Source organism: Panthera onca, chromosome A1 (assembly GCF_046562875.1).
Source record: "Panthera onca isolate mPanOnc1 chromosome A1, mPanOnc1 haplotype 2, whole genome shotgun sequence".
NCBI classification, from domain to species: Eukaryota; Metazoa; Chordata; class Mammalia; order Carnivora; family Felidae; genus Panthera; species Panthera onca.
Window position 1 is genome coordinate 94,559,277 of NC_138339.1, and position 20,313 is coordinate 94,579,589.

The 20,313-nt window shown below is 41.5% G+C and overlaps 1 protein-coding gene across 3 annotated transcripts in view; it reads right to left on the reverse strand.

The window, feature by feature from the left end:
- RASGRF2 (Ras protein specific guanine nucleotide releasing factor 2) overlaps positions 1–20,313 on the reverse strand; it is a 241,934-nt gene that overhangs the window by 5,808 nt on the left and 215,813 nt on the right. For all 3 annotated transcript variants that reach the window (XM_060635446.3, XM_060635444.3, XM_081796559.1), the window contains exons 20-26: positions 14,647–14,707; positions 14,236–14,339; positions 11,764–11,848; positions 8,816–9,013; positions 3,568–3,647; positions 2,132–2,249; positions 1,488–1,556 (exon numbers count right to left, since the gene is read on the reverse strand). In XM_060635446.3, coding sequence (XP_060491429.1) covers positions 1,488–1,556; positions 2,132–2,249; positions 3,568–3,647; positions 8,816–9,013; positions 11,764–11,848; positions 14,236–14,339; positions 14,647–14,707 — 715 coding nt within the window. The remainder of the gene's footprint in view (positions 1–1,487; positions 1,557–2,131; positions 2,250–3,567; positions 3,648–8,815; positions 9,014–11,763; positions 11,849–14,235; positions 14,340–14,646; positions 14,708–20,313) is intronic.

A 20,313-nucleotide genomic window follows, 5' to 3' on the forward strand; every position in this document is an offset into this window, starting at 1 on the left:
ACCAATATTCTAAAATTTGTGAAAATGATGCCTCAGTATAATTTGCATTTCTCTTCCTTCTCACCAGTGAAGCCGAACATTTTTCAAATATTTACTGGCCATTTTTGTTCTTATTCTGTGAGTTACCTCACCTGTTCATAGCTTTGCCTATCTTTCTACTGAGTTGTTTATACTTTTCTTAAAGACGAATAAGAATACTTTTATTCTGTCTCTTTTACCTGTTATAAAATATCATCTCCTCCTCTACTGGTTTTATTTTTGCTTTTTAAAATAATTTCCTTTTGTCACATAGAAGTTTTTAATTTTGATGCAGCAAGCTTAACCCATCTTGTCTTTTGCAGCTCTTACATTCAATGCTTAAGAAGGTGTTTCTAATCTACAGGTCATGAATATTTTGTCCTATATTTTATTCACATAATTTAATATTTCTTTTTACATTTAGATAATGAGCTCATCTGGATTTTGTGTGTGTGTGAATGGTAGCAGATGGAGAGCCAAAATTCCTATTCCATTTACTTGAATGGTCAATTTCTTTCTGGCACTTTCTGTAAATGCCTCCTTTATTCCATATTAGATTTTCATAGAGACAAATCTCCATCTTGACTGTATCCCACTCCACTGAATTTGTATTCCTGCACCAATATAGTCCTGTTCTATTCACTATAGTTTTAAGACATGTGTCTGTATCTGGTAGGGAAAGCTCTTTCTTATTCTTCTTATTTTTCAAAAAATCCTTGTCTGTTTTTTTTTTTTCCTAAGCTTCCTTATGGGTTTCAGGATAAGTCTGTCAAGTTCTATAAAATAATAAGGAAAAACTGGCTTTGAGTTATATGGGAATCTTCTGTACTATTTTTCTGTAAAGCTAAAATGATTCTAAAAAATAATATCTATTAAAAATGAAAAAAGGAAAGGGAAGGAAAGACCAGCTGTGGCTGGGATAGAGAAAGAAAGCGGGTCTATAAAGTGAGACGGGTCTTGAAAGATGAATAGGGGCCATGTAATGTAACACTTCTTGGACACATCTAGACCTTTTCTTTCTTTATCCTAAGAGCAATGAAAAACCTATAAAATATTTTATGCAAGGGACAAACATATTTTTACCTTGTGTTTCAGAGAGTTCTATCTGACTGTAATTTGTAGAATGGACTTTACATCCTAGAGTGAATGCAAGTAGACCAAGTAACAGATATTGGTAGCTTGGACCAGGGTGGTGGTGTAGACACATTAATGAGAAATATAAAATATACAATTGCTAGAACTTGATAAATTGGGTGTTCTTTTTGCCTGCTTTCTTTCTCTGTCTCTCTCTTTTCCTCTTTCTATCCTTCCTTCCTTCTTCTTTCTCAGAGTTGCCAAAGATTTGTCTGTTTTATTGGTCTTTGCTGTGAGTCAGCTTTTGGTATTATTGATCAACTTTACCACTGTTTCTAATTCATTAATTTCCGCTTTTCTATTTATTAATTCCCTTAACAACCACACAATATTACCTTTGACTGATGGTCTATTCGATAGCAAGTCTGCTGGAACTGGCGTATCTCTCTGATGATGTGTGATATCTAATAAAGAAACAATAACAACAAAAGCAAAGCAAAAGGATTGCATCACATTCTTCTGGGCCCAATCCACAAGCAGTCAGGCATTTTCTCCAGTGAAGTGTTGGAGCCGTGCCCTATCATTCTCTATGCCCAGGGGTTTCTTGCCCTTCAAAGAGTCACATGAAATGTAAACAGCAAGAAGATATTGCATTCACAATCAGAAGAACAGGTAGCACCGGGTGACCTCAGGTTCAGCAGGTGGTTTACCTCAGGTGGTAAACTCTGGGTGTTATTTTCCTGGGCTCCTTGCTTCTAACTTGGTGCTCAGAACCTGGTTGTCCAGCACAAAGCTTTCAGCACCTATCACTGCTCCATCTTAGAGAGTCATCCCTGGAGTTATTCCCCACCCCTTTGCCCAGAATGCAAGCTGCAACACCCCTGCTGACAATCAGCCACATCATGTATTAAACCTGATGGCCCCCAACTCTTTCACCTCAAAATGAAAATGCAAACAGTAACCTCCATGACTTAGCCTCCCTCTTCTCTATAAGCCATTGAAGTCATCAAAATAGGCTGATTATGAAATTACTACCTACCATTCTCATTTTGGAGAAATTGACAAGGCCTTCCTCAGTAAAGTTTGGTGTTCCTTCTTCAATAAATGCTAGGTCTGTCAGGTACATCCCCAGATAAGGAACAGCTGGGGGGTTACAGCTGCAAAACCAAGGAACACTGTTCTCAAGCTCATTCACAGAAATATCGAATTCCCTCCCCTGTTTAACAGGATGTAATATACTGCTTCAATCCTGAAGAATAAAGTCCTTTAATCCCATCTTCAGAAGCAGTCTCCTGATATTAAGAGTTTTAAATACATCTCACAATAGACTATAATAGAAAATTACAGCCCATACTTTACAATGTGTTTGAGACAATGGCGCGTTCAAACAACAGGATGCCTTACAGACAAATACAAAACAGGTGCTGGCAGTACTTGGAAACTAGCCGTATGAGCATGTAGGAACCCCCTGAGCCCTCACCTCCTTAGAGTGTAAACAGGAAACTTTAAAGAACTGGGTATAAAAATCAATGTGATTAGAGCTTGTAAAGCTTGCATTCTGATTTAGTTAGTATTTCAGTGTTTTGGAAGGTATAGACTTAATTAATATCACGACCGCACACTACATAGATGCCTTGTGTTTGGTTTTTGAGGGGGGTGCACTTGGTCTTCTCAGAGTCAAGAGTGAGGCCATGGACTTTTGGACCAGAGACAACTGGGTCTGAGTCCCAGTATGACCACGTACTGAGTGATGCTGGTCAACCTCTATGAACCACAGTCTCCTCATCTGTAAAATGGAGACAATAAAACTTATCTCTTTAGTTCACTGTCAGGCTTAAATAAGACGCATGGAGCACTATGCATGGCGTCTGTCATGGAGTAAGGATCTGGTGTAGTTCTTCTACTGCTGTTGTTGTTCCTACAAGTCTTCTGCTTGCTCATGGCATCACAGGACTAACGTTTTCCAGAGCAAGTCAAGTATGTGCAGTAGATCATAAGAAAACCCAGCTGCAGGAGAACAGGTTCTATTCTCTCTCTCTCTCTCTCTCTCTCTCTCGGTCTGTCTCAGGAGACAGTAATGACCCGGCAATAAAAGGCCACAAATACATAACAATAATTAATAGGTCCTAGAATATTTTTGAAAAGTCACAAAAAATCATGTGCTGTGCTTAGATTAACAAATATCAAACCAAGAAACTTCTTATAGTAAAACATGTTTGATTTTAGAGTAAAAGCTGGCGATGTTTTCTTCTTGCTTGGGACAGTCTACATGCCATGAGTATATCCACAAGACACTGTATGCATAGTATTTCAAATGAAAAGAAAAATTAGGAAAATATCTAGATGATGGAAGTTATTTCCCATTTGTTTTTCTTTTCAAAGCAAAGTCGGAGGCAGGCCACTATGTGTATATTGTAAACATTATTTAAATATATTTTTGCATTATGAATAACTTAATAATTAAAGTAAACATACTTTTTAAGGGTTTCTCTGAGATTTTTAAATCTTCCTTCAGATGAAACAGTCTTCTGAAGTTTGTCCATTAGAGCTTTTGTCTAGAAAGAAACAAATAAATTAGTATGTCATGAAAATTTTCCTATGTTTTGACAAGACAGGGTTACCAAAAGATGCTCAATTCCCTTCTACAGTGGCTGGGGCTGACACCTTTGTCAGACTGTTGTCATGTGACAGACATGGGGCATTATGGTTAAATTTCATGTTAAAAAAAATAACATGTGGAGAAGAGAAAATGACTACACTGCTCATTTAGCCAAAAAGAGGAAAATCCATAGAAAAAAATTGCAATGGCACAAGAAACAGGGATTTAAAGAATTGACAAAGCACTGTTGAATTAGGGAACCTTAAAGGAGAGGTCTCATGTCAGGTGGTTTTCAGGGTGAATCTTTCTGCGTGTTAATTTCCAAATTATCAAAACACAGACTTGGTTGCTTGGCTATCTTCTACTACAAACCCCTTGTTTTGTGATCATAGTCATCAACTTGTTAGAGAAGTATAACTGATGTTTGCCAAGAAATAAAACTGTTGTCGACATCGATCTGGAGTCTCTTCCACGGACATGGGAGAATGGTAGGGTGGCCCTTGGGGGTGATGACCCACCCCTGGTAACACCCATGCCCAGGCAAGGGAGCAGGGACACTTGGAATGCCCAGGCTGGGACTCCTCAGATGACTCTGCCTCAGTCTGGGGAGGAGCTGCACGCTTCAGGAGAGCTTTCAGAATGACTCAAAGGGCTGCCTTCCTCATCCTGCTTCCTGAGGACTCTGAAAGAGGACAGCCAGCAAGGTCTGGGCAGGGGTGGAGGGATAGGAGGGGGCTGGGCTGGGCTGGGCAGGCCTCCTGCCTGGCCCAGAGCTGGCCTTGGGTGAAAGAAGCTGCAGAAATATAGTCTGTCCTATAGCCACAGACCAGATTCAGTGGGCTTCATAGTGCACATTTACCAGGCCTTCTGAATGTCGCCCAGACTGGACTCAGATCTGAAGAAGAGACAGCTACAGAGCAGACAGTATGATGAGAGCATCTGGAGCAGGGCATATCTGCAACCAGGCACTACCTGTTGTGACTAGACTGAGGTCCTGGGCCCCAGAGGATAGTCCATCACCCATCCTAAAGCCCTTTTAGATGATACATATATATGTGATTGAAATGGTAATCTTTTATGCCTATTTAATGCCCCTACAGGTAGTACATTCAAATTTGAAAAAAAAAAAAAAAGATTTTAATATTAGTCTTATCACCCCTATTCCTTAGTCCATTATCCCTGAAGCTGCATCCTGTCAAACACATAAATATCACTTAAGTCAACTATGGGGAAGGCCTAGCGTTTCCTTCTTTTTCTCTCAAGTTTTTAAATTCCAGTTAGTTAACATAAAGTATAATATCAGTTTCAGAGGTAGAATTCAGTGATTCATCACTTATACACAACACCCAGTGCTCATCACAAGTGCCCTCCTTAATACCCATCACCCGTTTAACCCACCCCCACCCCGCCCACCTTCTCTCCAGTAACCCTCTCGGTTTGTTTTCTGTAGTTTAGTCTGTTTTCTCTTTGCCTTTCTCTTCCCGCCCCCTCCCCATATTCATCTGTTTTGTTTCTTAAATTCCACATATGAGTGAAATCATTCAGTATTTGTCTTTCTCTGACTGACTTATTTTGCTTGGCATAATACTCTCTAGCTCCACCCATGTCTTGCAAATGGCAACATTCCATTCTTTTCTATGGCTAATATTCTATTATATACAAATATACCACATCTTCTTTTTCTATTCATCAGTTGATGGACATTTGGGCTCTTTCCATAATTTGGCTATTGTAGATAATGCTGCCATAAACATCCGAGTGTATGTATCCCTCCGAAGCAGTATTTTTGTATCCTTTGGGTAAATACCTAGTAGGGCCACTGCTGAATCACAGGCCTAATGTTTTCTTAAAGAAGATTTAAGAATCCCTTGATACCAACTTCAGATGAAAAATAAATAGGGGAAAGTGAATGAAAGAGAAGGCAGAGGAGTGACTTACTGACCTCGAGGAAATGTGACAATGTGTGTGACAGGATAATACGCTCTTTGTGTCTAATGCCCCATGGCTGAGGCCAACATTGTCTTAGGGAGAGGCAAAAGCTAGCCACAACAAGGGCATCAGTGTCCAGCTTTTCGATTCTGATACAGCTGTCTGAAACCCGTTTTAAAAACAGTATTTCAACACCCATCATAACAGAAATCTCTCAAAAAAACTAGGAAGAGAGGATAGTTTCCTCAATTTTATAAAAAGCATTTACAAAACACCTACAGCTAGCATTATCTATAATGGTGAAAAACTGAATGTTTTCCCCACAAGGATGAAGACAAGGAAAGTATGTCTTTTCTCACCACCCTAATTCAACATAGTATTGGAAGTTTAGCCAGAGCAATAAGGCAAGAAAAGGAAATAAAAGGCATATGAATTAGAAAGAAAGAAATAAGACAGATCCTATTTACAAGTGACAATTGTCTATATAGAAAATCTGAAGGCATCTACAAAAAAGCTCCTAAGACTAATTAGTGAGTTTAGCAAGGTTGCAGATACATCACCAACATAAAAAAAAAAAAAAAAAAAAAAAAAAAAAAAAAAAAAAAAAAAAAAAATCACATTTGTATATACTAACAATGAACATGTGGAAACCAAAAATAAAACCACAGTAATATTTAAAATTTGCCCACAGAAAATGAAATATTTAGGTATAAATCTAACAAAACATATACAGGACTTGCATGCTGAAAATTTCAAAATGCTGGTTTAAGAAAGCCTAAGAAATGGAGAAACATACTGTGTTTGTGGACTGGAAAATTCAACATAGTAATAAGACTCAACATTGGTTTAATGAAATTTCAATAAAAATGTCAATAAAGGGGCACTGGGTGGCACAGGTGATTAAGTGTCTGACTCTTGATTTTGGCTCAGATCACGATCTCACGGTTCATGAACTGGGCTCTGTGCAGACAGGGCGGAGCCTGCTTGGGATTCTTTCCCTCCCTCTCTCTCTGCCCCTCCCATACTTGATCTCACTCTTTCTCTCTCAAAATAAATAAACATTAAAAAATCTCAATACAGTTTTTTTAGACATAATTTTTTTTACTAAAATTTATATGGAAAGTCATAGCACCTAGCGTAGCTAAAATAATTTTGAAACGGAAGGATAAAGTGGGAGGAATAGAGAAAGAACTCTCAGATCTCAAAGGTGAGAAAAAAATCCAATTAAAAAATAAGCTGCAGACATTTCATTGAAGAGAATAAACAGATGGTAAACTAGCATATGAAAAGATGTTTAACAACATTAGCCATTAGGAAAATGCAAATTAAAACAATAATGAGATATCAAAAGGGCTAAAATAAAAAAACTGTGATAACAGCAAATGTGGGCAAGAATTTGGAGAAACTAGCTCACTCATACTTGGCCGATAGAAGTATAAAGTGGCACAGCCACTCTGGAAAAGAATTTGACAGTTTCTTATAAAACTAAACGCACAATAACCATATGATCCAGCAACTGCACTCTTAGGCATTTATCCCAGAGAAACAAAAAGTTATAGTCACACAAAACCTATACATGAATGTGCACAGCAGTTTTATTTGTAATAGCCCCAACCCGAAAACAATCCAGATGTTCTTCAAGGGGTGAATGGCTAAAACGTCCTGTATTTATACCATGAGTACCACTTAGCATTAAAAAGAAACTAAATACTGATACATGTAACACCATGAATGGATCTCATGGGAGTTTTTAAAAAGGCAATCTCAAAATGTCATATACTGTATGATTCCACTTATGTAATGTTCTTGAAATGACGAAATTTTATAGAGATGGAAAACAGATTTTTGGTCGCCAGGAGTTAGGGAGGGGCAGGGAGGAAGCGGCTATGGCTATAAAAGGGTGGCAGGGGGGATCCTGGTACCAAAACTGTGTTGATCTTGACTACTGTGGTAATAAAAGGGCATAAATGTAAATACACACAGACACAAATGAGTGTATGTAAAACTGATGGTTTGAATGAGGTGAGTGGATGTTTCCAATGCGAACCTCGTGGGTGGGATATGTTTATACTTACACAAGAGTTTACATCAGGGGGCAATTGGTGTAGGGTGTAGGGGATTTCCATTATCTTTTACAAACTGTATGTGAACCTACAATGATCTCAACATATAAAGTGTTTTTTTAAAAACAGTACTTATAGAAGCTGTGGCTTTTATTTGCAAGGTCCAGGCTTTGTTGACAGAAAAAGAATTTGCCTCTGGCACCAGTAGGATGTGGAGGAGTCTGGAAAATTCCCCCAACGCCCTTTGAGAGGCCCAAGGTAGCTGTCTGCTAATAAAGGAGTAAGCCTGCCCACCACGGATCACCAAGGGCAGGGAACCCTGTAGGAAAGGAAGGACACACCCGATTTCAGAGGACCAGCAGAGCCAGTGAGAGCTGAAGGGCAGGTGAGCTCAGCTAAGCCCTCAATCGCTGCGCCCCTTTGATGGGCAGATCAGGCAGACCATACATATACCTGACATAGGCAATTCGAGGCAGCCCGCACCCAGTGACCGGCTAGCAGAAGGCTACAATAGGTGGGTGCACACAGCCTCCCTCAAGCCCAGAGGAGCCCTTCCCAACACCCACCAACACCCAGGGAGAAAGCCAGGAGAAAGGGCATGGAAGAAACTGATTTCATTTGCACATTGAAAATATTGAATGAAAATGAACAAACTGAATCCAGTTAAAAGAAAATTAAGAGGGTTTTCTGTACATCTGAATCATTATGCCAAAACTTTACTATATAAAGGACAAACAAAAAAAAAGTGAAAATTGAGGTCCTAAGGCACTCATACCCTTGCTTTGGGGAGAAAGAATGGATCTGCAGGACATCTCTGTCACTTGGAATCAACGTACGTTCTCCAAATAATTTTGGAAACAACTCCAGTCAACTACACTGTTTGAAGTTGTCCCAAATATGTTATAATGAATGTTTTGGGTTGTATTTGCTTTTCTAAATTAACCAATTAGAAGTGCACATGAGTGGAATCAATTAAGTGGTAAGAACGCAGTAATTACCCGCACTGGCACCTTTCTTTGGCAACTGAGCTGCTCGATTCAGTTAATTATTTCCTCATTAGTAATATTTCTCTTGGCTCTTGTCTCCTGGCCTCTCCTCTCGGCAGCGGGATGTGCCACACGCTGGTGCTCACCTGCTTGGACACCTTGGCCCAGGTTTTCTTCAGCCTATAGATGGCACTTCGGTTTAAGGCCGAGGTGATCTCCAGCACGCCATTGTAGTTGTGCAGGCATCGGCAAATGTCCGCCACTGCCACCCACTTCTCTATTGCGTTGGCACGGGAGCTGATATCGGCATAATTCATTATCTGGGAGGCCACCAGGTTGCTCATCTGAGACAGTGGAAAAGCCAAGAGAGACCAGCCAAGAGTCAAAGCAATGCATTCAGGCAAAGTGCCTAATTTACCCACGGAAATGTCAGGAAAGCAGGGTGCTGAGGGACAGGGAGATCACAGTCCGTATTTAGATACCAATCTTCTGAAAAGACTGAAATGTATAGTAATAATAACAACAAGAAACTAATGGGAACCTGTTCATCCTCAGAGTGAACAGGAGGGGTTGTTTGGAATCAACATGTTGGGAGGAAAGGATCACTTTTTTAATCAGTAATTTTGATGAAGGAGTTATTTCCAGTAATTGAGGAAATGAAATAGAATAAGCTGACCCTCGAGGAATGGCAATCTTCGCTGATTACGGGTTTCACTTTTGGGGGGAGGGTGCTCTCCACATGCTCCTTCGCCCCCAACATGTGGGGACCAGGAAGCCCCAGTTATCACGGGAAAGAAAACACATTTACCCCCAATCAAATCAAATTCTAACCCAATACACTTTGAAGCCAGACACATTTAGGGAGAGGGGAAGAGACAACATTTATTCCTTTTTATCTCGCTGGACTTTTTTCCATCAGGGTTAATAGGACTTACAGTTTCAAGGCTAAGTACTGTAATTCTATTAATTGAAACCAAGAGAAAAAGAGGCAGCAGCTGAAGCAGCTCAATATTTAGAATACGGAAAGGAAAAGAACAGCTTAGGACTGATGACTAACAGAGAACATAGGATATGTAAACTTACATCCATACACTTAATCTAGTGGGTATACCCATTCTTTGACCATTCCATAGGTATATTAGATCTCACAGTGCCTCAGAATTATCATTGTATATATTCATTAAAAAAATTTTGTACTGAGCTCCTGGACAAGGCCTTCTTTTAGGTTCTCAAAACAGGACCAAATAAATGAGAATACCTGATCTCAAGGCACTGAGCCTAGCTAGGCAGCAAGGTGAAGGGAGACAGACATAAACAAGTAAATATCACATAGTGAAATGCAAAGCTAGGTCTGCATGGAGGGGTTTGAGAACGTGGAGGTAGCATGGGGCATTTGTCCAAGTACAGAGGAGGCTTCCAGAAAGAGGTCATGCCTGCACAGAGTCCTATAGGCTGACCAGGAGTTAGCCACTGCTTTCCATCAAAGGAGAAGAGCATTTGGAAAGGGACAGAAGTAGAAGGCATGGTGTAACAGAGGATCTTGCAGGCATCTGAGGAGCACAAGGAAGCCATGAGAGGCAGAGATGCCAGGTAAGCAGGGCTCCTGTAGGCCTGGTTGAGCAGCTGGGACTGTATGCTGAAGGTGAGAGGAAGCCACTGGCAGAATTTTGTTATGCAAATGGTATAATTAGATTGGTCTTCCAGAAAGGTAACTTCTGTGACACTGTATGAAGAAGGGATTTGGGGGACAAGGAGATGGCAGGGGTGATAGTGAGTTAGGAGCTCCTGAAGAAAATGATGAAAAATCAAATCAAGGTCATGGCAGTGGGAAAGAAGGGGAAAAGAAGGGTCTGGGAAATATGTAGATTTAGGGTTCACTAATATGTTGGGGAGCGAGATGGGATGGGTAGCAGAGAAGGAGTCAAAGATGACCTCTAGATTCTATGCTTGGATGAGTGAGCGTGTGGTCTTGGCCACTACCCAAGACTAAGAATAAAGCATCAGATGTAGAAGTAGGCTTGGCAGGTCTGGGAGGTACCAATGAATGATAAGTTTCATTTGCAATCTGTTGAAGGCACAAAATGAGTGGCCATCCTGGTAGACACATGAGAGTCTGGAGCCTGGGAATGAACTTCTGATTTGATTGTTCGTTATATCCCAAGTGTATGTAGGCACAGACAATACAGGCTTGTTTTCTACAGCAGGGGCTCTGCTTCTCAGACAGTAGCCTACAGGGGCCATGTGTCTTGTCCTTTAGGCACCGGGGCCACGGATGCTCATCATGAGATAACATTCACTCAGCGTATATGCAGTCTGCATGTACTCTGTGCAAAATACCATCTCGGGAATTTGTTGTTGTTTTGTATTTTGATTCTGGATGACTTATTAATTTACCTACAGGGATCCTGATAGTCTTCTTCTTCTTTTTTTTTAACATCATCATTATTCCTTTTACTGTAATCTAGTAGAACTGGAAAGGGAGCCTTCCCTTTGCCTAGATAAGCCTGAAGATACTCCCACATATGTGGTTCTGCAAAAGGACTGAGATGATTAGAACAGAACCAGTTAGGAGTTAGGAGTTGGTGGGTTTAACAGCAAGGCCATCTTACTGCTGGAGAAAAGCACAGCCGGGAGATGGACTGACAGCTGGTCAGCAGTGTGCACAGCTATAGCAACACTGTAATTATGCTCAAAGGGGTCCCTTCCAAGCCTGGAATGCATATGTGCTGAATGTTCAGTAATAATGAGGGTGATCTGTACTAACCCAACCTTACTGTCATGAGCACCCCTGGGAACCAGTGACACATATGCTGTTAGAACTAGTCAGTGTATGACCGTGAAGTAACGATGATTATGCTAAAATAATAGCAGCGACCTATGCATTATTGAGCACTTGCCAGACTTAGGTACCACCAAAAGTGAACCTCATGTCTGGAAGTTAAATGGAACTTATTACACTTGGAGCTCTTAGAGAAGATATAAGCTTTTTTTTTTTTTTTTTAACATTTCATCAGTTCTGTTTTAGAGAAGGAGTCTTAAGACCCTGACTCATCTTCCTACAACATGCCCACATTTTATTTTTATGGCTACTCACATCATTGAAGTGCTGGCTGGTTTTCATAATGTAAGGTGTTCTTTCATTTTTATCCAGCTTCATCCACCCCTGCCCAAGAAATTCTCTGTAAGTTCAAAACAGAACACAAGACCAATTTAGTTTCTTAAATGGTGGCTATGATCCTGAACAATGAGTATGATTATTATATATATTAACTTTGACATTGCCCAGCATCTAGTGCTCCTGACCGACTCAAATGAATTTTTGCTCATCTCTAGCATTTTACTCGATGTCAAAAGAAAGAGATTTTTCAATTTCCACCTTTTTCTTAGAAGAGTTTGAACTTTGTAAGGATTACGATCATTATAAAAACTTCTCTGAAAGTGGTAAACAATGGCCAACACAGAAGGAATAAAGTACTAATTCAGAAACCAAGACTATTTTCACTGGATCAGCTTTAAAAAATCTTAAGCCTTGGGGAGCCTAGGTGGCTCAGTCAAGTTAAGCATCTAACTTCAGCTCAGGTCATGATCTCACAGTTCATGACTTTGAGCCCCACAAAGGTCTCTGTGCTGACAGCTCAGAGCCTGGAGCCTGTTTCATATTCTGTCTCCCTCTCCCTCTGTTCCTCCCCACTCAAGCTCTGTCTCTCTCTCTCTCTCAAAAATAAATAAACATTAATAAATAAATAAATAAATAAATAAATAATCTTAAGCCTCAGCAGAAGGTCCAAAAAAATCCATCACCACCAAAAACGTTAACCAAAAACAACATGTCTTCCTCCACTTTGCTCTGATATTCTCCAGGACAATGTCAATTCTATGGGCAGGGTTTTCCTTTGTTCTCCCCAGAGCCCAGAACGGTACACATGGTAAAGGCTGAATAAACAAACACTGTTGTTACCACTTCATGTAGTGAAGGCAGTTACAGGGGTGGGAGCTCAGCCTGGTGGAAGTTCTGTCTTCAGAATAACATCCCTGCTCCTTCACTTCACCCATGAGCAGGCCACCAGATCACAGCAAGCAAGGGACAATCAAGCTGGAGCATACAGGGATTATTTTGTATAGGCATTACAAAAAATAACCTGAAATGTAATTACTCTGACATAGTCTTAATCCAGAAATGTTGGCTGAGTCCCTGCAAAGGGTTTTTTGTTCCTTCATGTTCCTGCAAGGCTGTTGGACATAAAGGTGTGCCAGTTCCACAGACAAAAATAATTGGTAGATGTTCCCATCAGCAGGGTGGGGACAGAGAGGAGAAGAGAGGAAGGGTCCCAGGAAGAGACCACCCATGGGTGTTCAGCCTTTCTCTTTCTCTTCCTCCACAGAGGTCATGTTCATCTCCCCACCAAATCCCCACTGCACTAGAGAGGAGTCAGGAGGTGGGGTGGGGGGGAGAGGCACTGTGGTTTCTAACTCAAGTCTTCACTCCAGTAGTCACTGGGTTCATTTGTAGAGCCAACAGGCCACATTCCTTCCCTCCATCCCCTGCCCCGCTTGTTCATGGGTAGAGAGAGGGGGAGGGGAAGAAGATAAAACGCATAAAAGAAAAGTCTGCAGGGGCATCTCCTGGCCTCGCCCCTTATGCCTCTCTGACACAGCTGCAGCTCTGACCACCCATCGCCCTACCTGACTCTCCATCATCACGATGTCCTCTTTTCTACATACAACATGGGTCACCGTTCATATCTCATGCCCAGCCCCTGCTTTACCGGCAATTTAGCTATTTCACAGAGGACATGTGCCAACAGTTGTCATTTGTCCGGACAAAGGCCTTGTTTGTGGAGCTACGGATTGTTACAGCTTGAAGGGGTCTAAAGGCCCTCTTCATCCGCTACATGGGAAGATTAAAGGGCAGCAGTGATACTGATGCTCGTTACTTGGCAGCTCATGCAGCACGTCTACGCTCCACATGCACCCCGTGCAAAGCTGTCTCGGGAATCTACGCTGCTACAGCGTCTCAAAGCTCAGCAATACTTGTTGGCTCGTGGAAGTGGGTGAATAGTTGTAGCAAAATGTATAGCTTCACCCAACATCGGTGCTTCTCAACGTATTGTCTTAGATCATGCAATATTGTCTGGGATTCCCACTGAAAATGCAGTTTCCTGGGCCTCAAACCTCCTAGAATCACAAATCTCAGAAGGAGGTATCTAGGAATGTACATTTTTAACAAGCTTCCCAAATGATTTTAGACACCATGAAGTTTGAGAACCACTGTTACAGCCAAATTGAGGTTTCTATAATGCGAGGATGTGAGAATACGAAGAAATTCACATTCCACGGGAACTACAGAACATAGAGAAACACAAGAGTGAACATCTTGATAGTCCTCAGTGTTGCCAAATCAGTATTTCTAGAATAAACTGTGACCAAAAGGCATTCAAGTGGGACCAAACCATTGTAAGATTAAGACTCACACCTCTGTGCACACACATCTGCCTTAGGAATAATGGCGACTCTAAGCCCTCAAGTCCTGCCTGAGGGGGCCTGCAGCCGTGAGGGCCACACTCACTCGTAGGGAATGCTTCTGAAAATGATGTGGTCCAGGAGGGTGATCTGCTCAGCCAGCTCCATGGCTGACAAGGTCTCAAAGCACTCAGCCTTCGGACAGTCTGTCTGCAAGAGAGGAAGGTGGGAATGAAACACACTGAGAGCGAGGTGCCCAGCAGCTCAAGGCAGCTGCTCAAGAACAAAGGTCATCACAGATTGGGGCTACAAAGAAAATGGCAAAAAGCTCAGAAACATCAGCCAACATTAATATCATGGACCAACAGCTAAACCCCAAGTCGAATTTAGTTCATCTCACAGTGCTTCATTGGTAGAACTACGGTTGAGCATCCAGGTATCAGTTATGGGCAAGTTGTTTGCCTCTGAGAAGCAGTCTGAAAATAATCATGCTGAATAAGACCATGGCTGGACTTACCAGTTGAATTATATCCTCTAATTTTAGGTGGATGTCATCTTGATCATCTTGTGAAAGGGCCCTAAAAAATGAAATCAAAGTATCATCCATGGAAAGAAACATGCCAGGAACAAAATGACAACATGCACTTGGTTCTCCCTGGGTGGGAAGCTGAGGGGTTTGGGTCCATGAGGCTGTGCTGCCAGCTGGAGCCTGCAGAGACATAAGCTGGAGACAGGAAGTCAAGGAAACAGAAAAACACACACGTTAGAGGCACAGGAAGATCATAGAGAGAGCTGGCTTATATCGAGGAGCCAACTTGTTACACACAAGGTTGTAAATAAAACATCCATAATCAGGGCGCCTGGGTGGCTCAGTCGGTTGAGCGTCCGACTTCGGCTCAGGTCACGATCTCACGGTCTGTGAGTTCGAGCCCCGCGTCGGGCTCTGTGCTGACAGCTCAGAGCCTGGAGCCTGTTTCAGATTCTGTGTCTCCCTCTCTCTCTGACCCTCCCCCGTTCATGCTCTGTCCCTCTCTCTGTCTCAAAAATAAAAAAAAAAAAAAATGTTAAAAAAAAATCCATAATCAAGGTGAACCCGAGCGTGAGCTGGTGTGCTCTGCACTACCGAGAGGATCCAGACTGTGAGTTCAAGTATCCTGCGATCCCATCAGTCAGAGATTCCAACGGGCCTGAGTGACTCATCCACACTCCTCTAGCTCCCACCCTGGCCCTTCCGTGCTGATGCTGAGGCAGAAGAGGCAGAGGACCCCCTCCCCGTGCACATGTAGACAGAAGCTCAGAGAAGTTCCTGGTTGGCAAGAATTTGAACAGTGCAAAGCAGAAGCCTACAGGTAAACTCTTTTCCCTTGATTCCCAGATGGACTTTCCCAAGATGCATTTGGTGCTATATCCCCACACACAGAGTTATTCAGCTCTCAGTATTTTTTTTCAGTGATGAATGACTGAATAAATACATAAGTTAATGAATCCTGAAGTGGGTGCGGGTTTCAGAGTGGGAGTGACATTTCATGTCCAACAGAAGTTCAGAGTCCAGGAGAATTATACTGATTACATAACTTACCATCTGGGCCAAGCATTTTAAGCCTTCCAAAATGAAGACACAATCACATATTAAAAATACTGAAATATTTAAACAGTCCCAAACCATGTAGCCTGTCTGCTGTAGGAAGGTAGTTTTAAAAGAAATAATGGGGGCACCTCAGTAGCTCAGTTGCTTAAGCGTCTGACTCTTGATCTTGGCTCAGGTCATGATCTCAAGTTTCATGACTTCGAGCTCCATGTCAGGCTCTGTGCTGACCGTGTGGAGCCTGCTTGAGATTATCCCTCTCCCTCTCTGCCCCTCCCCTGCTTGCACATGCTTGCACTCTCTTTCGCTCTCTCTGTCTCTCAAAATAAATAAATAAACTTAAAAACTAAAATAAATAATGATGTGATGTTCTGTTGTGTTCCGAATTGATGAAAACAGAACTACAACCCTCAAAAATACAAAAGCAACAGAGATAGGGTACCATATACACGCTACATGCCAGCCGTGCGTTAACCATCTGACAAACACTCTCTCTTGTGTCATATGAGATCCCTTTGAGGTAAGCATTATGACGTCCATTTTGCAGATAAGGAAACCAAAGCTCAAGGGAACTGACTAACTTGACCAGGGTTTGGTCAGCTGTGCTGTCCTGTTGCTCTTGCTTATCTTAGGCAGACTTATAAAGACACCTCTTCCAAGGCTCCAGCGTAGAACACACATCCAGAAATGTCCAGTCTCTTTCCTCTCTTTTCCTCTTACAAAAGCTCTTGGCTGTTTAGCAGAGGAGCAAAGGACTGTTTACCAAGGAGAAGATTCCTTCTAGATTCTAGGAGTGGTGGTCCTCTTCTTAGCAATGAGCCATATCATTTGCAATCAAAAAGAAATATTCATAATACGATAAAAGGCAGATTGAGGTGAGGAAAAAATAAGCAAACACAAGTCTTTCTCCAAAGATTATTAGATCCTACCTAAGGATTACACACACGGGATAAAAGTGACTATTTCCTAAAGCTTATGTCATTCTTTCCAGGGTAGTCTGGGTTCCTGGAGAGAGATCGGTGGCTACATAACTATGTGTACCCATGGAAAAGATATTTTTTAATGAGGCTGGGTAATATTCTTTCCTTGGAAAGAAGTGGTCAAGAAAGTAGTTAGCGTCTATCAAATGTTCCTTTCCTCAGTGATCTCATGTTAATGTTCCAAGATACATCTGGTATGGTTAAATTATCTAACATTTTCTCCTCTCACAAGTGCCTATTGATGCTGCTCGGGGCTTTGTGAGGTTTGTGGGTCACCTTTTCATGACCTGAACCCATTCCAGCTGACTACCTATGAAGCCAGTCTTTGTTTCTTTTCCTTTCATGACATGTTAGTTGTCTACCAAAAACTCTCTGCCACATAGATTCAGAACAGCAAGTCCATACAATGTCACAGGGGGAGCAGTATTTAGAAATAGAAAAGTGTCGAGCCGAGGGTTTTATTCACAAAGAAGACAACAAACTATGTATGCCAATTAAGTTTCTTCCTCATAAAGTAATCCCTGTGAGACCGTGTGGGGCAGAGATGGTTCATCATTGGAAGCGTCCAGTTTACTGTATAAAGGTAATATATGTTTAAATACATTTCATGTTTACATCTCACTGTTACACAGCTTGATTGCATATAAATATCTCATGTCTGGGCTACCTCTAACTACAGTGCGATATGTCTTTATCTCTCGCAACCACAACTTGTATCCACTGGGAGGTATGTTCACATATTTTCCCTTAGATGTGAAAACTCTGGTCCAGCTCCAATACTGGATGGATTTGCTTCTAGTCTCCTGACAGCTTCAGCGCTTTGATGCCCACTCCAGGATACTGGGTTTCTCTCACATCTCCCAGTCAGCATGATCTGTTTAATATTTGTGCGTTTATAATAACAATACCAGATAAATTTTATTTATCTAATTTTATTGTTTTACTTAAAAAAGTTTTTAAACATTTTATTTATTTTTGGTGAGACAGAGCGTGATTAGGGGAGGGGCAGAGAGACAGGGAGACACAGAATCCAAAGTAAGCTCCAGACTGCAAGCTGTCACCATACAGCTCGACGCAGGGCTTGAACCCACAAACTGTGAGATCACGACCTGAGCCGAAGTCGGATGCTCCAGATAAAAAATTTTAAAGGAAATGGGATTATTCAAGTTCTATGACTGGAAAAGTGCTCCTTCAACAGTAGAAATCAGATAGTCTTAAAAACTGAGCTAAGAGCAACTGCCCTCTGTCCTCAGACTGGTCCACACTCTCTGGGCTGCCTGCTGTGACTAAGACTGGCTGGCTTGTGCTCCTGGCATGACCTGCCTGCCCCAGTCTCTGCTCCTCCTCACTTTGTGAGGTTTAATCACTTGTTGCTTCCCTTCTGGGACCTACCAGACCACCTCTTCCTTCCTTTGCTTTCTTAGACATGGCTTTACTTCCCTCTAGGCTCTCTTGAGCCCATTGCTACCCTTGCTCTGGCATATCTTAGAAATGCATGGAAACTTTCAGTACTGAAATCTCATGGCTTGGTTGGAAATAATTCCGTTTGTTTCCAAATTAAGAAATGAATTAACAGGAACATCTTTGTAATTTTCAGGGTTACTAAATAATCCTTCTGATTTCTGTTTCTTTCTCATATACTCTATGATGGCTTCTTTTCACAAAGAGATTTCATGAATGATGGCATCCCATCAGGGATGGTTATATCTAGGTGTTACTTCCTACTTCACCCTCTAATCATTTTGACATGATTGTAAAAATATAAATATAAGGGCGCCTGGGTGGCTCAGTCGGTTAAGCGTCCAACTCTTGATTTTGGCCCAGGTCATGATCTCACAGTTTCTTGACTTCGAGCTCCATGTCAGGCTCTGTGCTGACCATGTGGAGCCTGCTTGAGATTCTCCCTCTCTCTCTGCCCCTCCCCGGCTCGCACTTTTCTCAAAAATAAATTAAAAAGAAGAAATAAAACTATAAATATATAAGTATCATACATATAAACATAAGTATCTGATTCGGTAAGTTATCAGAAACTCTAACAAATGAATGTATCATTTATTCCTCTTATAATCACAATCTTGTGTGCTGGGGCAGGGACCCTTAAGCTTAGTGCCGGTGGAATGACTTACTTGACAGGGGAACTTCAATCAATGATCAGTAGTTTTCTGGCACCACCTAGCTTCCTAGGAAGGTGTCTCAGAGAACCAGCTGACCCAACTGGAACTTGGGGTCTGGTTGTCTGCTCAGTTAATGGGCTAGTGATCCCAATGGTATCCGTCTGCTTTAGTTGATATGCTCAGGGCTAAACAAAGGCTTTTTGTTTCACTTGGCCTCATGGGAATAAAGATGGTCAAAGGAAGAAGAATGGATGGCATAATATCTATTCTCTGCTTGGCTCTGTGAGTACATGTGGAACGGTGACAAATTGTGGCACCAGGAACTAAAGGAGCTATTTTCACAAAAGCCTGAGACTCTAGGTTGAGTGAGGCATGCTCTGGGGCCCATATGGCTCAGGAATGGGGCAGGTGGCATCTTTGCCAGCTTTTTGATAGGGAAATGGTGGCTTCAGAAGACGGTCAGGCAGCATGCTAGACAGAGACAGTGATGGCACTGATAAGGTCTCTCCCTCAAATGGTCTTGGGTCATTGAACTTGAATAAAGATGCTGAGGCAGAGGGGAGTCTGGGTGGCTCAGTAGGTTGAGTGTCCAACTCTTGATTTTGGCTCAGGTCATGCTTTCATGGTTTGTGTGTTCGAGCCCCAGATTGGGCTCTGTGCCAAAAGAACGAAGCCTGCTTGAGATTTCCTCCCTCTCTCTCTCTCTCAAAATAAAATAAACATTTAAAATTTTTTTTAAAAGATGCTGAGGCACAAAAATGGGTTTGTTCCTGAGCACACATTTCTTGGGGCTTTTGGAATATTTGGGGAAGACTCTGCAAGGGATCAGAATTGTGGGTGGGCAGCTGGGGCCATCCCATCATCAGAACTGCCTTTTTGCTTTGCTTTTTACTTCTTTTTTTCTTCTCGTTTACAAAATAGCAAGTGGGTTATAACTATGGTTTTTTGGGAACAACTATATTGAGATATAATTCCCATATCAAATGATTCATCTACTTGGAGTGTACATTTGAATGATTTTTGTATTACATTCACATCATTGTGCAATATGAAATTGGGTTTCAATGTTATTATAATCTCTTTTGTATAGATAAAATGATGAAGCCCAAGGAAAGTCGAGTTTGACTAAGACCTAGCCAGCTCCTACTTGGGCCATATTTCCTTGATGGAAGAAACTATTTTTCCTAAGAGCTACGGTCGGTGCTAATAGTAATAATAATAATAATAAGTGCAGCAGTAATACAAGTGCTATGTTTCAGGCATTGTGTTAACCTCTTTAAACATATGATACCATGTAATCTTTATAACCATTCAATAGTAGGTACTATTGGCCTCATTTTATAATTGAGGGAACTGAGGTTTAGACTGGTTAAGAAACTGGACAGCTTTAAGTGGCTGAACCAAGATTATACCCGTGAACCCTGTGAAAATAAGAATCAGACTCTGCTCCGTGTCATGCTCCCAGGCTGTACCATCTACTAACATTTCTATTTCTTATTGATTTC